Below are 20157 nucleotides of genomic sequence, written 5' to 3' on the forward strand. Positions count from 1 at the left end.
AATCTTGTCCACTAGCTAAATCCCTGCACTCCTGTGATCGCACCCTCCTGCCCGTCCTTAGCCTTGCTGCTCTCTCTCTGAAGCATCATGTGGACTGCAGCCCCTGTCACTGCTGGTACACCACCCAACCCCGGAAGGGTTCTCTCTCCTTGGACCTAGTTTCCCTCCACCCACCAGCTGCCTCCTCTTCAATCCCTTCTCTGGGCCACGTCAGCCATCTCCCTGGATGGTGGTGATCCGCGTTTTGCATGATCCATGACTACATGTGCCCGAAAACCTTCAACCCTGAGGGAATGTTTGTTGCAGGCCCCAGGCCTACGCTTCGGGACTGACAGAAACCACACAGGAAAGTGGCACCATGACTTTGTACCGCCAGCTAATATTCAGCAATGGCTGAGCGCTCACTTCATGCCGGATGCGTGGAGGGCTTCGTCTTCAGGATGGCGTCACACATTAGGTAATATTATTCTCAACTTGAAGGGACAGAAAAGGAGTCTCTGTGAGGTGCACACAGGTCTGTTGTCACACAACTGAGGGTATGAGAGGCTCCACACAGGCCGCCTGGCAATCCACAGGCCCACCCTCTCGGCCGCTAAGCCACACGGTCAGTCCCATCCGCGAACCGGGCCCTCGGCGCTGCCTGTAACCATCTGGCTGCAATTTTCCACGGCGCAATTTTAAACTGTCTCACTTGTCCTAAACCCCTCACTTCCCTACCTTGCCTCTCGTTCTCAACAGATGACTGTGCCTCCTAATTACAGAGAAGACAGAAGCCATCAGACCATTTATCTCGCTCTCCCGCCACCAAACACATAAGCTTACCTGCATCATTTTCTTCCACGGCTGCCTTCCCGCCTGTTACAATGTGACATTTTCAAAGATGGAAAAAAGGCACAACTATAAGATAACAGACATGTTCTTTCCAAGGGGATAAAGAATCCATTTTATTTCAGTGGGGGGGGGGGGGTGGTGGGGGAGGGGGGAATGTTAAAACAAAGCCATATACAATTTGTAACAAATACAATTGTTTGTTCCCTAGTCCTGAATAATTACAGTATATACAAATTCAATAAGGCACTGGTTCCCCAAAAGAACACAAATGAATCTTCTTTTGAAACAGACAACAAAACCCCTTATATATTGCCAACTTTTCTCCAAAAAATATGGCATTGTTCTTTGTTTTGTTTTACAAGAGGAATCATAATTGCTAAATTAAACCACTTCTGATGCCACTTCTTTCATTTCCACTGCTATGCGACCGAGTTTTCTAAAGAGATATAACTGCAGAACTATTCAAGTTTAAAAAAAAAAATTGCCTTCAGTGCCTTCCCGCTCACAAACAAAGAGGAACCAGAACAGACCAACGGCGTAAACCTCCGTAACGTCTAATGACTATGCATGACTCTAGGAACACGAAATTCTGTCGTTATTCAGTATTTCCTGTACCTGAGTACACAACAATCGAAATGTGTCAAGGAATTCCCTGGAAACAAAATCTTGGCATGTTTTCTAAGAAGCTTTATGTTTGAAGAATAAACAGAACAGTCTCTAGTGGCCTGTGAGCGGTGCTGTCTGGCAAGGCCAAGCCCTGTCTCCTCATACACGACGTTCATAGCACTGTCACTTGTGACTTAACCAACTACATGCTTTCATAAATAAATATTATGTTTCATTTAGTACTTTATCATCCATAATATTTTACTCTCTAATCCACATAATGGAGTTGTGCCAGACTCCAAACTGAACATAATATTTATATATACATATATATTTATATACTATATACACACATACATAAACTATAAACCTGAACATCTTAGCATACAAAACTCACATTAGCTAGCAACTAATATTTTAGGATTCCCTTGGAGGGGAGGGAGTGATTAGAAGAAAATCTTAGTCTTTGAAATAGTCTTGAAAGGAAACAACTGACTACAGTAATTTTCAGGTTCCCACTTATTCTATTGAAAGACAAAAGAAAAAAACAAAATTCATTTCTGAGCTACTAAAAATTTAAAAATCAGAAAGTATGATTTGGAAGTGAGTAGGTAGTCCCTTTAAGAACAATTTAGTATTCCCTAAATAAGGTGGGTTTGGGTAAGATACAAAGAAAAGTCTACTCATAAATAAATGCCTATCTCATTGAAAGACACTAACAACTAAATGGGTCTTTTTAAATATATCAAGACTAATTTTTAAATGTTCATAGTGAGTAAATCAGGTTGAGGATTAGAAAGCAAGCTATAGATTTTTCCAAAACAACTAAACAAATAATATAGAAGAAATTTGGATACTATTTTAATTTCTTCCCATTCTTCATTGGAACCAAGTCCCCCCTACAAATCTAGTTTACTTTCAAATCATCACCTCCCCACAAAGTATTTTGATTGAAGTTACCTATGTATAAAAATTTACCAAAAATAACACACATTTTTATCTAAGAGGTAAGCCCAACCTCGCTTAAATTTAGGGAAAATCAAGAAACACAACTGCGTCCCCACTCAACGGGCATCAATGTTTGCTTATTTGTTTGTAGATTATCTAATTTAGAGGCACTGAAGTTTCTCTCCAAGGCTCAGATGATTATCACACTTCATTGTACGCACGCATTCCTTCCAAGCTATCACAGGGGATACAATGTGACCCAAGGGAAAGGAACCTTTGGGTTGCAATTCAGGTGATTTTAATCTCACTAAAAGCAGCCTTCTGATTACAATTCTATTTGGAAACGAGTGTTTTTAATCTGGCAGAAACAAACTTTGTTCCTATTCAAGGGTTAAGAAAATCTTCGTTACACACAAAACGCGGCTCTAAAGCACTGGGAAGAGAATGCTGACTACAGAACACTCTCTCCTGATGTTCTCCCCAACTGTAAGCACAGCTCACAACCACTCTGTGCTCTAAGACGTTTTCAGGTTGAACAAGTCACCAGCTGCAGGCCTACTCCAGAAGTGAGGAGAATATTTTCTCATTTTTCATGCAGCTGTCACATTTTCAAACACCCTCCATCCTTCAGGCACCAACTGGTGAAAATGTGTTATAAAACACTGCCCCCTGGAGTATTCTGGAAGGAACGTCGTGTTTAAAAAGACCAAGAAGTACTTCCCCAACTCTTTACTAAACACTGCAGAATCTCTAAGAAACAAAAGAAAACCACAGTAAGGAAACGTAGACGGATACAGGTGAGAGGGGTGTGCACAATTTTAAGCTTTATGTTCCTGTTGCTGAGGAATATTGGCCCTGTCAATGATCTGACTCACGTTCCTCAAAAGTTCAAACCCCACAGAGCCGAGTAGGTGAGGAGATGCTTTGCACAAGTGCCACAGAGAAGAAAAATAAATAAATTAATTAACAAGTGAACTGAACGTCATGAAAATAAAATAAACTGAGTCAGCACTCTTAAGACGTGAAACTATCATTTAGGGTGAGTATGCTCAATCCATATCTATCTTAGAATAATAAATCACAGCAGCCATAATATTTTGTGCCCTCCACTTGCTCTCTTCTGCTGTCCCCTCTGGAGGTTATATTTCTACTTTTAAATTAAAATTTAGTTAAATTAATATGACATGCTTTCTCTCCTTCCCTTCACTCAGACACAAAAGAGACAGACAATAACAAAAAGAAACTGTCATTATCTATATACAAAATAAGACAGGCATACTTTCCCTTGTGCTTCTAAGGCGGGCTTTCCTGCACAGATAAGAGACAAGCCATTTGCACCCCCAAGCCTCATCTTCTACCTTACTGACATATTTTTCTTACAACACAGGAGCAAAATTAGCTCTATTTTAAAGAGGCTTGTTTACAACAAAACTGATGGCAATTTTATGTAATATCGATCCTTTCGTTTGAGAGATCAAAAACATGCATGGGTCAGTTCTCTGCACCTAAAAACAGCTCTGTTTGTGTTTAATGAAAAGGAAAGGATTTTACCGTGACAGAAACGCCTTAAAAGAACCAGAAACACAAAGTGGTTCTAAAGAAAAGCATCAACACTTACTACTTCTCACAGAGTCACATGAAACCTTCATTTGTTCCATATTGTCTGAAGCTACGAAGGGTCACCTGCAGGAACCCCCAAACGAGGTCCCAGACAGGTGGCATCTGTACCCAGGTGCATTCACATTGCTGTGGCGGCCCCTAAATTCAGGGCTGGCCAAAGTGGTCTGAGGAGGCAGAACCGGGGAGATTTTCAGAGGAGTTCCACTCTGTGTTCTCCAACTTCACAGACTGTCTCTTGGTTTGAAGAGTGCAACAAAATTACACTAATGGAAAAAGGTATTTTAAAACTTGCCTTCCGGCAGAATTTCTGGGAAGACCTTTTGTTGTTATTAAACTATAATAGTAAAAACCTTAAAACATCTACATTATTTGTTCTATTTTGGCAAAATTAAAGCATCTTTTGAAGAAAAAAAAAGGGCAATCCCAAAATACAGGGCTTTCTTAGAAAGCAACACGCGTCATATCTTGAACAAGTTACCCAAGCGGTTTCTCCCTCCTACAAACAGACACGGTAAGAACGTGTTTCTGGGAACTTCTCTTTGTCCAGGCTGCTCCCTGAGAGGTGAGGCTGAACCCACTGGGAAGCAGGATGGTGTTCAAGGCTTGTACTGTGGATGCTTCTGGAACATCTTTTGCTCTGCCCACAAACAGAAGAGTATCTACTGGCTTTCTCAAGAGATGCTTGTTTTTTCCCCTCAAATCAGAGTTTAATGTCCTGGGACTCTGACATTTTGGCTAGTGTTTTCTTGACGCGCAGGGCGGTCAGTCGTGATGCAGGATTGTGAGCCCAGCATTCCATCATGAGCTTTCCCATCTGCCTCAGACACTGTGGGAAGGGAAAGGAAAGCTGGAGTAACACGAGACACAGGGATTATCAGCAAGGTGGCCATTTCATATCTGGCTTTTGGTCTGAGGCTTCAGAAGTTTGAATATATATTTTTTATTTTTTTAATGTTTATTTTTGAGAAAAAGAGAGAGAGAGCGAGCGCAAGGGGGCAGGGGCAGAGAGAGAGGGAGACATAGAATCCGAGGCAGGCTCCAGGTTCTGAACTGTCAGCACAGAGCCCAACTCGGGGCTTGAACCCACGAACCGTGAGATCATGACCTGAGCCAAATTCAGGTGCTTAACCAACTGAGCCACCCAGGCACCCTGTAAATATAGTTTCAAAAGATACTCCTAAAAGCATGTAGACAAAATTCCATAAAAAATTCTTTTTTCATACAAATTCTAAATGACTAAAACACATTTTCATGTATTCCTTATGACAGTAGCAAGCAGGTGGTTTTGCTGATTGTAGAAGAGTGTCTTTGAAGTCCGTATTAAACAAATACAAAAATACCCAGGGAGTCTGTGTTCCACTCCACACTCCTACATTGTTTATAACACTCGATGAGCTTAAATCTTTTATCTAATTCCATACTATTCAAACAAACATGGTTATTCCTAAATCACAGCTGTCTGCTACAATAAGAGCATCGCACTGTACCATTTAACAAGATTAATGACCTGTGCACAGCCTCGCTAAAACTTTCTCCTGTGTTCTCCTGTGCCACATCAATTATTGGTCTTCCTGTTGAAAAGCACAATTTCACTTCATTAGAAATCTTCAGTGAAGGGATTCTGAATAATACCAATGCCTGTAACCACCTTCAAAATAACAGAACTCCAGGATCTCATAAAGTTTTCTGCATAGCTCATTGGAAAACATCTGCATTATTTAGCATTTCAGTAATGAGACACAAAAACAATGAACCAAGGATTATTTTTAAATGCATTTAGCATTCAAGAATTAGTTTATATACAGTGCTCTTTCCATTTGTTGGCATGGGCTTTGGTACATGTTTGGTGGGGTGGGTTTTGGGGGGGTTACTTTTTTTTCCCCCCTGGGGATGCTTCAAACTCCTCTCTGAATGTTCCAGCCTGCCCGATCACTCCAGGACTTGGTGAATTTACAAGCTTGGAGCGTGGATGGAGAGGAAGCGGAGGAGGAGATGAGTCAGGAAATGCAAGGCCACCTAACTTGCTTCCTCCTTCTGAAGAGCTGCCTTCCAGACCTGCTCAGGTCTCATCACTGTGTCCTCAGAGCCAGGCTGAATATGGGTTTGTTCAGACTGCATCATATCATGGCCTGTTAACAAAGGTCCGTGGCACAGTTGGGCAGCTCAACTAAGTCAACTAGTATCCCTTCAGTGTAAAGAAAACTAGATTCTGCAGATGCCTATCTTTTCTCTCCTCATGATGAGAGACTGTTGCAGGCTGGTTTGTCATGGAGAAAATCATGATGCTTTAAAGACAAAGACACACACACACACACACACACACACACACACAGAAGGAACATCCTTTATGCAAATGTCAGGACATCACAAACAAGTGAAATAATGTGTACCCACTGTGCAGGCTAAGTGTTAACCCACTCAATATAGTTTAGAAGTAGCAAAAGCAAATTGGAGAAAAGAAACAGGTAATTTAACATACTACACTTAGCTCCACATAAATGACTGCAGTGAAGCACCATTTCTGTCACCATCAAAACAAAGAAGGAGGATTCCTGCAGTGAATATACGGAATTTCAGCAAAAAGAGAAGAGTCTATTTAGAAGTTGGTCATAGCCACCTGTTTACCTCAAGCCTTACCTCATCACTGCTCCACCGGTTGGGGAATGAGGGACGTAGCTTCTTGATGCACACGATCTCTCTCATGTCCTCGTAAGAGGGGTCACTGGGCACCAGATCGTGATAGGGAAGCTGGTATTCTTCCACTATACCTGAAAATATGAGTTGTTTTTGAACTATTATTATCATCACTTTCTATGAGGTAGACCTAAACGGCCAACATACAAACCGTTCTCAAAAAGTTCTGTCAGTACTAAAGACAAGTGTAGGCTGAAAAACTGCAAAATAAGTCTTGAAAAACTACATGTGCCCCAATGACACTTAATCTAATTAAAAACATAAATAGAAAACCTAATGAAACATGTTATTACAGGTTTTTTCTAATTTCCCAAAGCTAAGTAAAACAAGCATCTCAAATTTATTTCCAATTTCATAAAGGGTTTTGTGTGCCAAATTAAAAAAAGAATCTATATTAAATCTCAATGCAAACTTGGCAGGCACCTCCCAAACTCATACCGCATAATATGGGACTGTTTCTATTATTGCAATATGAGATTATGAATCTCATAATACATTTGGCAGTGTGTCCTACTCGAACAAAACGGGAGATTTACATTTTTCTGCTTAATCATAAGAATGCACTTTTCCGCACTTAAAATTCAAAAAATTATACACACCTAAAAATACTAGCCATGATTTTTTAGGTGCAAGAACTGTCTGATTTTTAATTATTTTCTCCTTTAAATTTTCTGTTTCACCCAACTTTCTCTAAGAAATGCATTACTTTGAGAAAAAAAAGAGGTATTGCATAAAGGAGGGTTAAGATACAAATCTATGTCATCTTAGGAAAATGGCACTTAGCGTGAGAAATTCCGTTTCATTTTTCCTGGTATCTACTTTCTACCTTATTCCTTTTGTCCTTTAGAAAAGCAGGCTACTTATATCTTCTTTTCAGTCCTATCTGATTAATTCCTCACAATAATTACCAGCAGCCTCTGTCCTTAGAGGATACTGCTCTGAACACTCTATGTGGAGCACCTTTCCTCCCCATCCTGAATCATCTATCACAGAAGCGTAATTGCTTTTATCTGAACAAGATGATACCGCCAGGTTGGCAGGTTATCCAGTGCATCATTAAATTCGCTGGGGTTTACTCTGACAAAAGCAAGAGTCTGTGTTAGGCCCTTTCTTGCAAACTCAAACCCATATATAAACCTAAAGGACGAGAAGGTTCAGCAGTTTCCTCAGACCATTCCAACTCACTGTCTTGTTCCTCGCTGAGACCACAGAGCATGACTGTATGTGTCGTCTACATTAACAGTTCCTTCCATTGTGTTTCATCTCTATAGGAGATACTGAAAGCACAGGGTCTAAAGCATAGGGGATGCTCACACTTCATTTGAGTTCTTCCTCTTTTTCTAATTCTTAAGACAATGGCTCTGGCAACACCTTGAGGGCAAGGGCCACGTCTGTCTTATTCATCTCATATTTTCCTCAATGCCTAATGTTGGAGTCGTTATCAACATGGTGGTAAGCAAGTATATGTACCACAGCAAACTCAGAGCCAACCACATAAAATTATGAATTAATCAAAGTCTATCTTTGAACTATAGGCCTTCCTTCTTTCTCCTTATATGCAATTAAGTTATCAAAACTTCCATATTAGCTGCCATTTAATGGTGTCTGAAACCTCAAAAATTCTTTTTCTTCCCAGGTTTAGAAGACCTACATCCAGATGTATCTAGGTCACCCAATAGTCCCTAGACTAGAAAGACAAGACCAAAACTTCTACCATCTTCATAAAGGAAAGTGTTGGAGAACAGAGTTTTGTGTGTGTTTGCCTTTCTGGAAAGAGAAAACAAACTCACTTATTAGGAACCCACTAGATATCAGGCATGTAGGTAAGTATGCTGTATAACTTATTAAATTTTTATAAACATGTTTGTGAGGTAGCATTATTACCCACATTATCCAGATGAGAAAAGTCGGTTTTGAGGGATTCAGTACCTTGCCCAAGGCCATACAGTTGGTATGGGGCAGAGCTGGGACTGGAATGTCTCTGACAAACATATGTCAATCTCATAAAGAGAAAAGGCAACATTTTAGTACCTCTCAAATCTCCATAGGCAAAGACAGACCTAGTAAAGCAATTAATACCGTGCTGTTTTTATAAGGCTAACTTGTTTTTAAGCTGAGAATCATTTCTCCTGTGTTCCAGCTCACAGGCTTCCAAATACAGGTTTCCTGTGGACTTGTTTGCTTTAGATGTTCAGGAAAACGTAATTAGAGAAGTAGTCTTGTAGTCTACTTACCACTCCTTCAACTTCTACAAACCTATCGTAAGTGTAAGCATAGTATTCAAAAATAGGCTCATCTACTCTTTATACATCATGAACCAAGGCACAGTTAGTTAACTTCTATTTTGGTTTGCTCTTTTCTTCTTCGTATATAATGTTAGGAAACATTTCCTATGTCAACTTTCCTTTTTGCAGTTCTCTCACTTTAGACGGAACGTGTTCTATTTTAAATTAAGCTTCTAATAGGCTCAGAATTCCCAGAGTGATGAGAAGGCATTGCATCGTGATCTTTCCACCAAAATCTAAATGCCTGTTGATTAACTGTTTCTCCTCTATATTTAAATATGAATCCAAATAGAAGTTAAGCCCCTACCCACCAAAATGAAAATTTTAAATAAGAGCTAACATGTATTGAAAGCTACTGATGTACCAGGAAGTTTTAATTCTCTTTAATTCACCTCCTTCTTAAGAAGAGAGAACTGGAATCAAGCTGAGTAACTTGTCAAAGGTTCACAGATAGTAAACAGCAGGTTTGAGAATGAACCCCAGCCCCAGTGAAGTGTTCTCCACACTTTCAGAAGCATGGGCAAACTCAGGGTTTCACAAAAGTGAGTTTAAATTGGCCGTGATGAGCAGCAGCACGGTCTCTTACCAAGCACAGCCATGAGAGTAACCATAAACAGGGTACTTGATCATGAAGAGCCTAAGATTCAGCTTCTCGCCTAAAAAGTGATGGAATCTATTTAAAGACAGATGATGCAGCAGTAAGCGAGATACTACACGCATTAATAATGCCTCTGAATATTTAGCAATGTCTTGCGTTGTCTTACTAGGGAATCCTTGTTTGTAGGAAACTTATCATGACCAGTAGTAATACTCTTATGCTTTCATTTCCTTTTGATAAAAACTGATGTTTTCAAACTGCTTTATGAAGAAGAACTATAGAAAGTCAAGTGTGGGGGGAGGTTAAGAATGGGTGTCCCACCCCACATTTCTGTCTGTACCTTAATCTGCGTAGAGGAAGCCACAAGGAATGGGGTATTGGAGTGGGGGATGGGGCCCAGCAGGTTGGTGACAAGAAGCTGGAAGGAGGCAGTCCGAGATGATTCTAAGACGTCAGATATCACTTACTGGGGGGACTGTGACTGTATCAACCGAAACAAGGTGGAAAATAAAAGGCAATCGTGGACAATATGCTAACTCCGATCTCTGATCAGAAAGGATCTGTAGTAGATCCAACAGCATCACTGTTACTTACCTCCTGATACACATCTCCTAGCAACCTCCCAGAGGATGAGTCCAAAACTGTACATGTCGGCCATAATGTAAGACTGAAAGTGATTTCTATTTAAGCTCTCGTCCAACACTTCTGGGGGCATATAGCGTTTGGTGCCAACTCGGGTGTTGGGTGGTATGTCAACTTCATTGGTATCACTGAGGAAAAAGGAAAGCAAAGCCCTATCAGCACTGAGCAGGACCAACAAATGACAAGTTGAAGGGATTCCTGAACAGGGTTTTAGCGAAAGGTGGGAAGGGATAGCCTTTCACAGAATAACGTTTCCCTGAAACTTATGTTTTGCCAGGAGTTGTATTATATATTCACACGTAAAAACCCAACGAAGATGGCAGAGTGAAGCTACAACATACAAGGTTGCATTGCCACTGGATCAAATATACACTCGGAATAATTGCTATATATCTATTAAAAATGCCTAAAAATATCTTCTTCCCCTTCATATTTTAATAGCTTTGCTCTGAAAATTGGCATGAGCACATGCCAAGGTGGTTCGTTTGAGACAGTATTTTTAAAACCAAGTGTCGCGAGGTTTTTAGAGGTGCAAACAAGTTAAAAAATGAGGGAGGAAGAGAACCAACAAAGACCTGAAAATGTTTTACTCTGATAAGCAGGATCTACAACATGTACTTCTTAATAAAAGGAAGAAAGGAATAACTGAACATAGTATCAGTAGGTGAATGAAAATTTCAGGACGTGATCCATTCACCATGATGTCCCATAGACTGGGAGAAAATTCACGATGGGTGGACACCAATCTGTAGAATGGCACTTGGGAACCACTGCCTCAGTGCTGCGAGCTGCAGCCGTAGTTCTGAATGGAGATGTGTAAAGTCAAACTACTATTGCTTGATAGGCTGACAACTAACCAAGACGAGGTATGTAAAATCGCGACCAGCACAGTCCGAAGCATGTATCAGAGGTTAACTAGTATTCTCTCAGCAGACACTAGTGGAGCTAGGAAGAGCAATAAACCCCAGTTTTGGTGAAGAAACTATTAAACAGAAAAGACACAAAAAGTCATTGTTAAAACTGCCGTTTGCGGGGGATCGTGGCTAAACCCGGCTATCTCCTAATTCCTAGGGAACGTGTTCTCCTTTTCATCACACTCCACTGACTCTCTAGCAGCTACGTGTTATTTCTATTCCATGAGGAAGTTACACAGAGCAAATATCACATTTATCAGGCTGGGTCACAGGCAATAACGCCAAACTTGCCCAAACACTACTGGCTTTCAGAAAGAACCTGTGGCTTTGATCTCCCTGCCTCCATCTTTACTGTCTACAACAGAAACTATGCAGTGTCACTTGGGAAAATTTAAAGGGTGGCAGATGTCTCTCTGCAGATCTCCAAACTGTTAACATTTACTAAAACGCATAAAGCTTCATCCTTAGAACCATTTTAAATTCATTTCCAGCTAAAAGCCTTAATATAAAGCTATTGCAACAGATGGGCCACCAGTATTCTCATTAGGCCCCTCAGGATCTTCTAGGAGCTACTGCTCTGAGAAAGCCTGTTTGTTTTTAAAATAAAAGTTAAAGTGTAAATTTTTAAAAATGAAAATAAATAAATTTACATATACATGCATATATATATATATATACACATATATATATATATATATATATATATATATATATATATATATGTTATATAATATATATTAGTCTGTAATATAGACTTGGAAGAAAGTGAGCCAAGAAGCAGCTTAATGATAAAATGAAAAATATCAGATTTCAAAGATGCCACAAAAATTCCACTTTTAATTATACTGACATCTCTTCTGTGAGCACATAGTAGGTACTTCATTAATGTGTTCTAATTTATGATTTTGAATCATTAGAGGAAGACAGTGGTGGGCCTGGGTAGAGAATTCTGGTTTCTATACAAAGAAACAAACATGGGGGCTTGCAGATGGAAAGAAACTGGCAAAGGGCCTAAATTATATTCCAGAACGTGGACTGGGAGACGAAATCAAGACCAGTCTTATCATGGGCCCCACAAGAGTGTATCTGGTCCAAAGATATAGTGACCACACTTGATAAAGATTTTAGGCAACTCCTTCCCATTCTTACTCTTAGCTTCTTGTGCTTTATTTGGATTTGCTAGGTCAGGAAGGGCTAACAGAATGTCTGACATGGAGACAATATATTGTAAACTGAAAGGTAATAGTCACTTGATGACAGAATTAAGATTTCTGATAGGTAGACTACACAGAGTTCATCTCTACACTCTCATTCCCTCAAACACTGAACAAACATACAATCAAGGATTTGGTTGGTCCGTCAGATTCCCAAAAAGTGTGCAGGCTTGGCACGACTGTCCCCTCTCTTCCTTCCTTTCCCCACCCTTCGTGTTTCCCTAGTAGTATGTAAATAGATACCCTCCCTCAGAATATCTGAATAAGTATCTGTCTTCCAACCTAAAAGTGTAAACTCCTTGAGCCCTAACTATCTACCATAATCATTTCATAGCCCTAAAGAGAATTGTCCTGATCCCTCTCCATTCACAATGGGCTGTGCACATGGTTGGTAAATAATACACTTTAACTGAAAGAAAGAAAAGGCCAGTCCACAGTAAACTTTGCTATAGATACTTTAAAGAGAAATATAAAAAAATCTCTGGGGCACCTGGGTGGCTCAGTCAGTTGAGCGTCCGACTTCAGCTCAGGTCATGATCTCACGGACCATGAGTTCAAGCCCTGCATTGAGCTCTGTTCTGACAGCTCGGAGCCTGGAGCCTGCTTCACATTCTGGGTCTTCCTCTCTCTCTCTCTCTGCCCTCCCCTGCTCATGCTCTCTCTCTCTCTCTCTCTCTCTCTCTCAAAAATAAATAAACATTAAAAATATTTTTAAAAAATCTCTGTTGTATATAGACCATAAAATGAGACATTACCAATATCTAAGAGGTTAAATAAAATTTTGTTAAGCAAAGTAACATTGCAAAAGATTACTGTTAACCTAATGGCAAATGCCTTCAGCACTACACTTAAATGACAAACACGCCAATTATAAGTACTTCATATCAAACATTATAAAGGGGCAGACCCTCCAAGACATATATAGCTCCAGCCCCTCTTCACTCAGGAGTGTTTCTATATTGGAAAGTAATTAAACTGCAGCTCTCTCTCAGGTTTTCAGTAACGTTATCTTAGCTGCTCCCAAATTAGGGAAGAGAAAAAGTAAGTTTGTTCATCTTCAAGACCAAAAATAGAAGCCAGGGATATTGACACTGGGGGACCAGGAAGAAAAAGAGGCGGTAAGTAGAGATTCTTACATGCAGAGCATGTAAGAATAGGGGATAAAGTACCTGAAGGAGGGGGTCAAGGAGGAAGAAAGAAACAGGAAAGGTCAGGGCTCCTTCAGCTTTCCCTGGCTTCCTTTTCCATGAAGGGGCAGTTCATGAGAAAAGACAGATACTGTACAAGGAGGGTAGAGTCGGAGAAACGAACTCTAAATGCACAAAAGAATCCTCTGTGCTGCAGCGGCCACACGTACATGTGGTCAAATCATAAACTCACTCAGAGCAAAGATAAATACCAACTTCAGGATACTAGCTACTTCCGGGTCGGGTAAAGGGGAATAAAATAGGGAGCAGAATGAAAAGGGCTATCTTCAACATTGCATTAAAAAAAAAAACAAAAAGACCAGATAAAAATAAGGCAACTTGTTAACTTTGTTAACATTATAACAATTGTTACATGAGTGCCTTATTATTTTTTATACTTTTCTGTATATATAAATATATTTTAATTAAATATATTATAAAGGAAAAGAATTCAGCAGGGTAAGGAACAAGAAAAATGTACCTTTCAAGGATTAAGGGATAGGTTGGAAACATAAGGCTCTGAAGAGCAAAAGTGGACCAAAGTAGAGAAGATGAGTTTCTACCAGGAAAAACATTCCATCAAAAACATGGGTGCCACGTTCACTGTAGAGGAAAACATGATCTCTCCTGCCTTCCAATGGAGAAGAGTTAGAAATATTTGCACAAAGGGCTCATAACTGAAAAATTGGGTTTAGAGGACTACAGGGGTAGATATTTTTACTTACACTTTAATAATTAATCCTTCTACTAGATCCAACACTGGCTTTCATCCCTGTTAATGTACCAGTATGATACAGGCTTAAGTAGAATGTGAAAAAACATAAAAATATAATTTGAATGACACACCTGGGTGGCTCAGTGGGTTAAGCATCCTACTCTTGATTTTGGCTCAGGTCATGATCTCACAGTTCATGGGATCGAGCCCCACATCAGGCTCTGCACTGACAGCTCAGAGCCTGTTTGGGACTCTTTCTTTCTCTCCCTCTCGCTCAGCCCCTCCCCCACTTATGTGTGTACACGCTGTCTCTCTCCTTCTCTCTCTCAAAATAAATAAACTTAAAAAAATATATCTAAATATAAATATAAATATAAATATATTTTTTTGAACAAAATAAATTAAGGGTTGTCAGGCAACTTCCTCTCCAGGAAAAAAAATTGTTTTAGAATCTTACATTACTGGGTATTTTTCTTTATGAACTTTAGGGACAGTGGGCTGGGACAGGATTAAATAAAAACACCTAAAATTTTCTGAATAAAAAATAAACAGTAATTTGGGAGGTTGGGGGTAAAGAGGCAAGTCAATTAGGGAGAAAAAGGGTTCTCCCCTCTGACCTAGAGTCATGACAAGATGTTAAGCTTCTGTAGGAAACAAAGATCAGGAAAATGTTATGGTGGCATGAATTTTATGACTAAATTTTACACAGTGCCCTACAACATATCTCAGCAAAGCTCTCTTCAACCTTGAGTTGACGGTGTTCGGCAAAGAAAAGAATCAGCCACTATATTATGTGGAGGTATAGCAAACATATATATAGAACATATATCAAAGATATAAGGCTGATAGGACAGAGAGGAAAACAGTTCCTTAGGGTCCCCAGATGCGCTGTGAATGAAACCGAGTTCCCTACTGTATTAAGTAGGATTAGGGCTGATGAAGTGTAATTTTATTTGATTCTCAAAATGTAGGATGCCCTCAGCTAGGACTACATAAAGAGGCATGAAAACAAACTTCCTATTTCTGACCAAAATCATTTGGATGACAGTGGTAGGATAAAGAAAGTGGCAGCATGGTGGTGTAAGAGGTCTACAGAGGAGACCAAACCTTCCAGCATTCGAACACTCTCAGTGGCTCCTTCTCATCCAACGGGGATACAAAGTGATCAAGGGTCCTCAAGGCAACTGCTTTAGGCAGGGAGAGGGCAGCAAGGCACACTGACAGTGTGAGACAATGGCAGCAGAGAAGGGAAGAGAAGGCAATGAAAGGATACAATACTAAGATTTTCCTCTTCTGAAGGTGACAAGGAGGGCTGATGAAGTAGGCACACGGGAGAAGCAATAGGACCTGCTGGGAGACAGATTTCATTACTGACGTGGTTTAGAACCTTGGGAGCACGGTGACGATTTTAATCGGTTTTATTGTCTATGGACAGTGCCGCTCCCTACTGTGTATGTGGCCCCCTGGGTCTGGCCCTGGTACCCAGAGTGGCACGTGCACACTGCAGTTCTTAAAGTAACCAGCAGAGGGAACCGTGGAGCTCCTGTGAATGCAGAGAGGCTCAAAGTGGAGCCTCCAGCAAGGAGCCAGAGAGAACTGGAGGATGAGCCTGGGCAAAGCATGGGACTGCGGAATAGGGCACGACTTACACTGTCAGCCATGACGCACCAGAGCAGGGGCAGGCAAAAGATTTTTATTTTGGTGGCAGAGTATAATAAAGCAGATTTTTAAAAACACAGTCTTCGCCTTAACCTTGTTTTGGGTTAACTATTTTTCAGGTTCATTAAACCTCCCAATTATAAACACATAGCAGGAATTCTTGCAAGAAGAGTTGCGTAAAGGAAAAAGCCACAGGTTCGGCACAGTGCACATTCCCCCTGTACCATCGGCTGAAGGGAGAGGTGCACGAAAGACATGAAGATCCCACTGTGGCCATGAGAAACCAGCTTGGGGAATCAAGATGTTAGCTCCAACCAGGTGGCTGTGGCTCATGAAGCCTTTGGTCACACGCAGGTGGTCTTCTGCTGGGTGTTGCTGGTGTCTAAAACAGAGAGATGAAAGAAGGAGAGAGGGAGAAGGGAGATAAAAAGGTAATAGGGAAGGAAGAGAAGCAAACATCGCATACCTTTAATAATCTAAAAAGGGGTTTAAAAAATAAGAATTCAGTGATCAAAAAAGAATGAAATCTTGCCATTTGCAAAACATGGATGGAACTAGAGTGTATTATGCTAAGTGAAATAAGTCAGCCAGAGAAAGATAAATACCGTAGGACTTCACTCATATGTGGAATTCAGGAAACAAAACAGATGAACAAAAGGGAAGGGAAGCAAAAATAAGATAAAAACAGAGAGAGAGGCAAACCATAAGAGACTCTTAAATACAGAGAACAAACTGAGGGTTGCTGGGGGGGGCGGTGGGGAAGATGGGCTAGATGGGTGATGGGCATGAAGGAGGGCACTTGTGGGGATGAGCACTGCGTGTTGCATGTAAGTGATGAATCACTAAAGGCTACTCCTGAAATCATTATTGTACTATATGTTAACTAACTTGGATCTGAATTCAAAAGAAAAAAGAAAAAGAAAATAAACTACTCCAAAACAATAAATAAACAAGAAGAACTGAACTTCCAAGAACAATGAAAGAAGGGCAGGAGGCATAAGACTTGTAAGGGAAGCCAATGGTTTGCTTGAGGCTTGCAAATGACATCTGAAATTAACCACTCGGGAAACATAGTAGAGCCTCCGGAACCTCCTGGTAGGAAGACAGAAGCAGCCTCCCAACGCATGAAAGACCCTCCTGAGCCTTCAGAGGAAGGGACTGTGCACATCCCTGGGTGTTTCCTACAGCATCTGGTAGGTAACAGTGGTGCTGGCCGGCCACGCTGAACTCTGCCCAGTCAGATGCTAACCAATGAGGACAGTTTTCTGCTGCACTTTCAAAAAGACTCAATGCTTCTACAATTAAATCCTGAGACATCTCAGGATTTCTGAGCAACAGAACTTTCAAGCTAAAAACCCTTCAAAAGAGGGTGGACATGGCTGCAAAACCCTGACAGAGAGCAGGGATTCTGCCACTAATCAGCGGAGTTCTCGGACTCCGACGAGTCATTTAGGCATGGCACTTTTTAAATATACCACTAAGTACACAAACCAGAGGCAGGGTTAGTGCTAATGGCATCAGAAGGACGCAGAGGAAATGCAGTGCCCCCTGGGCTGGGTCACTCCACCTCCTTTGCATTTGGACAAGTTGACAAATATCAGCTGGGAGATCCGTGTTACAGACCGATCTCCATTGTAGTTTTTCTATTTAAAATTTAATAGCAGAGAAGTTCCAAACCAGGATTTTTTTTCCCCTAAGAAAATATATTATTCTGACACTGAAGGACCAGTGGGGTTGCTTGATCCTCCAAAGTAAAAAGTGAAAAGATTGATAAGTTCCTTTAAGGGATTTCACATGTCATTGTTTTGTCCTCCCAAGAGAGATTTGGGGTTACGATGATGTCTGCTTCAGCATCACCTGGATTAAGTCTCTGTTGGGCAAGAAATACATCAGCACTTACGTCATTTTCAAGAGAGTGCATGAAAAAAAAAATGAAGACAGCCTAAAAAAAATCATACGAGCAGGAAATCTCTGAAGCATAGTCCACTCTCTCTGTGGCTCTCAACTTCCTTGGGAACCTCCCAGAAATTACTTAAAAGCCTGAGAGAACACTTACCATGTAGAGACCATGGTAAATATTAAATTCTCACAGGAAGTTCACTTATGAAGTCTGAGAACTCCACACTGGGTTACCTTTGACCCCACTTGTAATAAGATCTCTAACGATCTCTGTGTGTGCACGTGCCCCCAAAATAGGAAAATCAGGAAAAGACCAGAAACCAAAGAAATGTATAAAACAAGGTTTAAAAGTAAAGCTCAAAAATTGAGAAAAGCAAAGTTCCTTTGAAACACAGAAAATAAAATGTGAAAAGGACCTCTGAAATTATCAAATGCAGCCTCCATTTAATGGAAGGAAACTGAGGTCCAGAAAAGTAAATGGGCCCACAACTGCTCTAGCCATGAGATTTGTGCCTCCAACAGCCACGGTTTCACAGCTGAGCCAGTGTCCTCAAGCCTTCCTCTCTTGATGAACAAGTCAATATATGCCAAACAGAGCTCTGAATTATCCCTTAAAGCACTCCCCTCTGCTTCCTGGAATCAGGGTTCACATGAAATTTGAAAGATCATTTAGTTTATTCTCCTTATATTAGCAGAGCTGAGTTTCAGAAATATAACACTCGCTTTCCTTGCCTATTTTAAGATCTTTAGAGAAGAAAAGTCCTCAATTACTCTGATATTGCCAAGATGTATTGCTTCAAAACAATGTTGGAATACCTATAACAAATAATTCACTATGTCATGTCAAATGGGAAATACATTAATGAATCTGGCACGGATCCTGCTCTCAAGATGCCCAGTGACAAATAGGCAAGATGAGGCAGGTACTAATATACTTATACTATCAGGCAGACAAGGGCTGGGAAATTACCAGGGAGTAGAAAAGATGATGTCATTATTCCTAGCTAGAGGATGGGTAAAGTGACTTAAAGGCAGCTCTGAGACCGGATTAAGGTACACGAAGAAGCAGGGGCATTTCAGACTGGAAACTATGCAAGGCACAGTAAACATGCAGTACATATGGAGAAAACAAATACATCAGTTTTGCAAAAGCACACATACAAACTGGAGGGTTTGTAGGACGTAAAACAAGGAAGGTAGGGGCACCCGGGTGGCTCATTGGGTTGAGCATCCGACTTTGGCTCAGGTTATGATCTCATGGTTCATGAGTTCAAGACCCACATCAGGCTCCATACTGATAGCACAGAGCCCATTTCAGATCCTCTACCCCCCTCTCCCTTTGTCCCTCCCCCATTCTATCTCTCTCTCTCTCTCTCTCTCAAAAATAAATAAACATTAAAAAAAAAAAAAAAACAACCAGGAAAGTAGATTTAATCCAGAGTGTGTAGGACCTCTGGAGCTAAGAACAGATGCTTTTTTTCTTCAACCTGTAGTTCACAAGGGATTGTGTATCTGTCCATTAATACAAAATTTGGGAGCAGCACCTGTGTAATGGGCACCAAGGAAAGGCAGGAGGGATGTAAATTTGAGGAAAAAAAACATGTTATCTACCTTCATGGAGCTTAGTCTTCATTGGGAATAACAGACAAGCAGTCCATGAGTATTGCACAAGAGTATGAGAAATGTCATGACAGCGTGCACAGGGTCACACGGAGGGCAGAAGACTAACTAAAAGTCAGACTTAAAAGGGAATAATAAAAGGTGTCCCAAAGAAATAAACTGCAAAGATAAGTAGTAGTTATGCAAACAAAAGAGGAGATGCTGGGCACTCAGGTAAAGATAAAAACATGTTAAAACACCTGAAGGTGTGAGAAAGAATGAAGCATTCAGAATATATACTACAGTTGAACCCAAAGCTATAGGAAACCATGAAATTATTATGCTGTCCAAAATTATGTTTCAAGAAAATAAATCTGGCAGCAGCATGTAGGGGAAAAAAAATGGAAAAATAGGAAAGACAAAGACTACAAAAACTACAAAGTGCTTCACTCCAGAATCTAGAAAAATGGTAGAAGACCCAAACGGGATTCAGTCCTAGTGGGAATATCATGGAGAGAGAATCCATTCAACTGAGCAAACCAAAAACTGAAGGAACAAAGGAAATGTCAGGCACCACACATTTTAGAATGGATCAACCACAACTGAGAACTAGAAAGGAAAGCAGGTATCAGCAGGAAATCTAGCAGTAGGGAAATATGTAAGAGACAGACCAAGAACAGAACCCACAGACAAAGAAAATGAATGTGGAATAAAGGCACATCAAGAAAATAGCAGGAAGAAAGGTT

The 20157-nt window shown here is 40.5% G+C and overlaps 1 protein-coding gene across 4 annotated transcripts in view; it reads right to left on the reverse strand.

Moving 5' to 3' along the window:
* Window positions 1–969: 969 nt before the first annotated feature.
* BMPR1B (bone morphogenetic protein receptor type 1B) overlaps window positions 970–20157 on the reverse strand; it is a 412316-nt gene continuing 393128 nt past the window's right edge. For all 4 annotated transcript variants that reach the window (XM_042935858.1, XM_042935857.1, XM_042935859.1 and 1 more), the window contains 3 exons: window positions 10177–10352; window positions 6643–6773; window positions 970–4831 (listed from right to left, as the gene is read on the reverse strand). In XM_042935858.1, the coding sequence (XP_042791792.1) occupies window positions 4706–4831; window positions 6643–6773; window positions 10177–10352 (433 nt within the window). In that variant the 3' untranslated portion in view covers window positions 970–4705. The remainder of the gene's footprint in view (window positions 4832–6642; window positions 6774–10176; window positions 10353–20157) is intronic.

Source organism: Panthera leo, chromosome B1, assembly GCF_018350215.1.
Source record: "Panthera leo isolate Ple1 chromosome B1, P.leo_Ple1_pat1.1, whole genome shotgun sequence".
NCBI classification, from domain to species: domain Eukaryota; kingdom Metazoa; phylum Chordata; class Mammalia; order Carnivora; family Felidae; genus Panthera; species Panthera leo.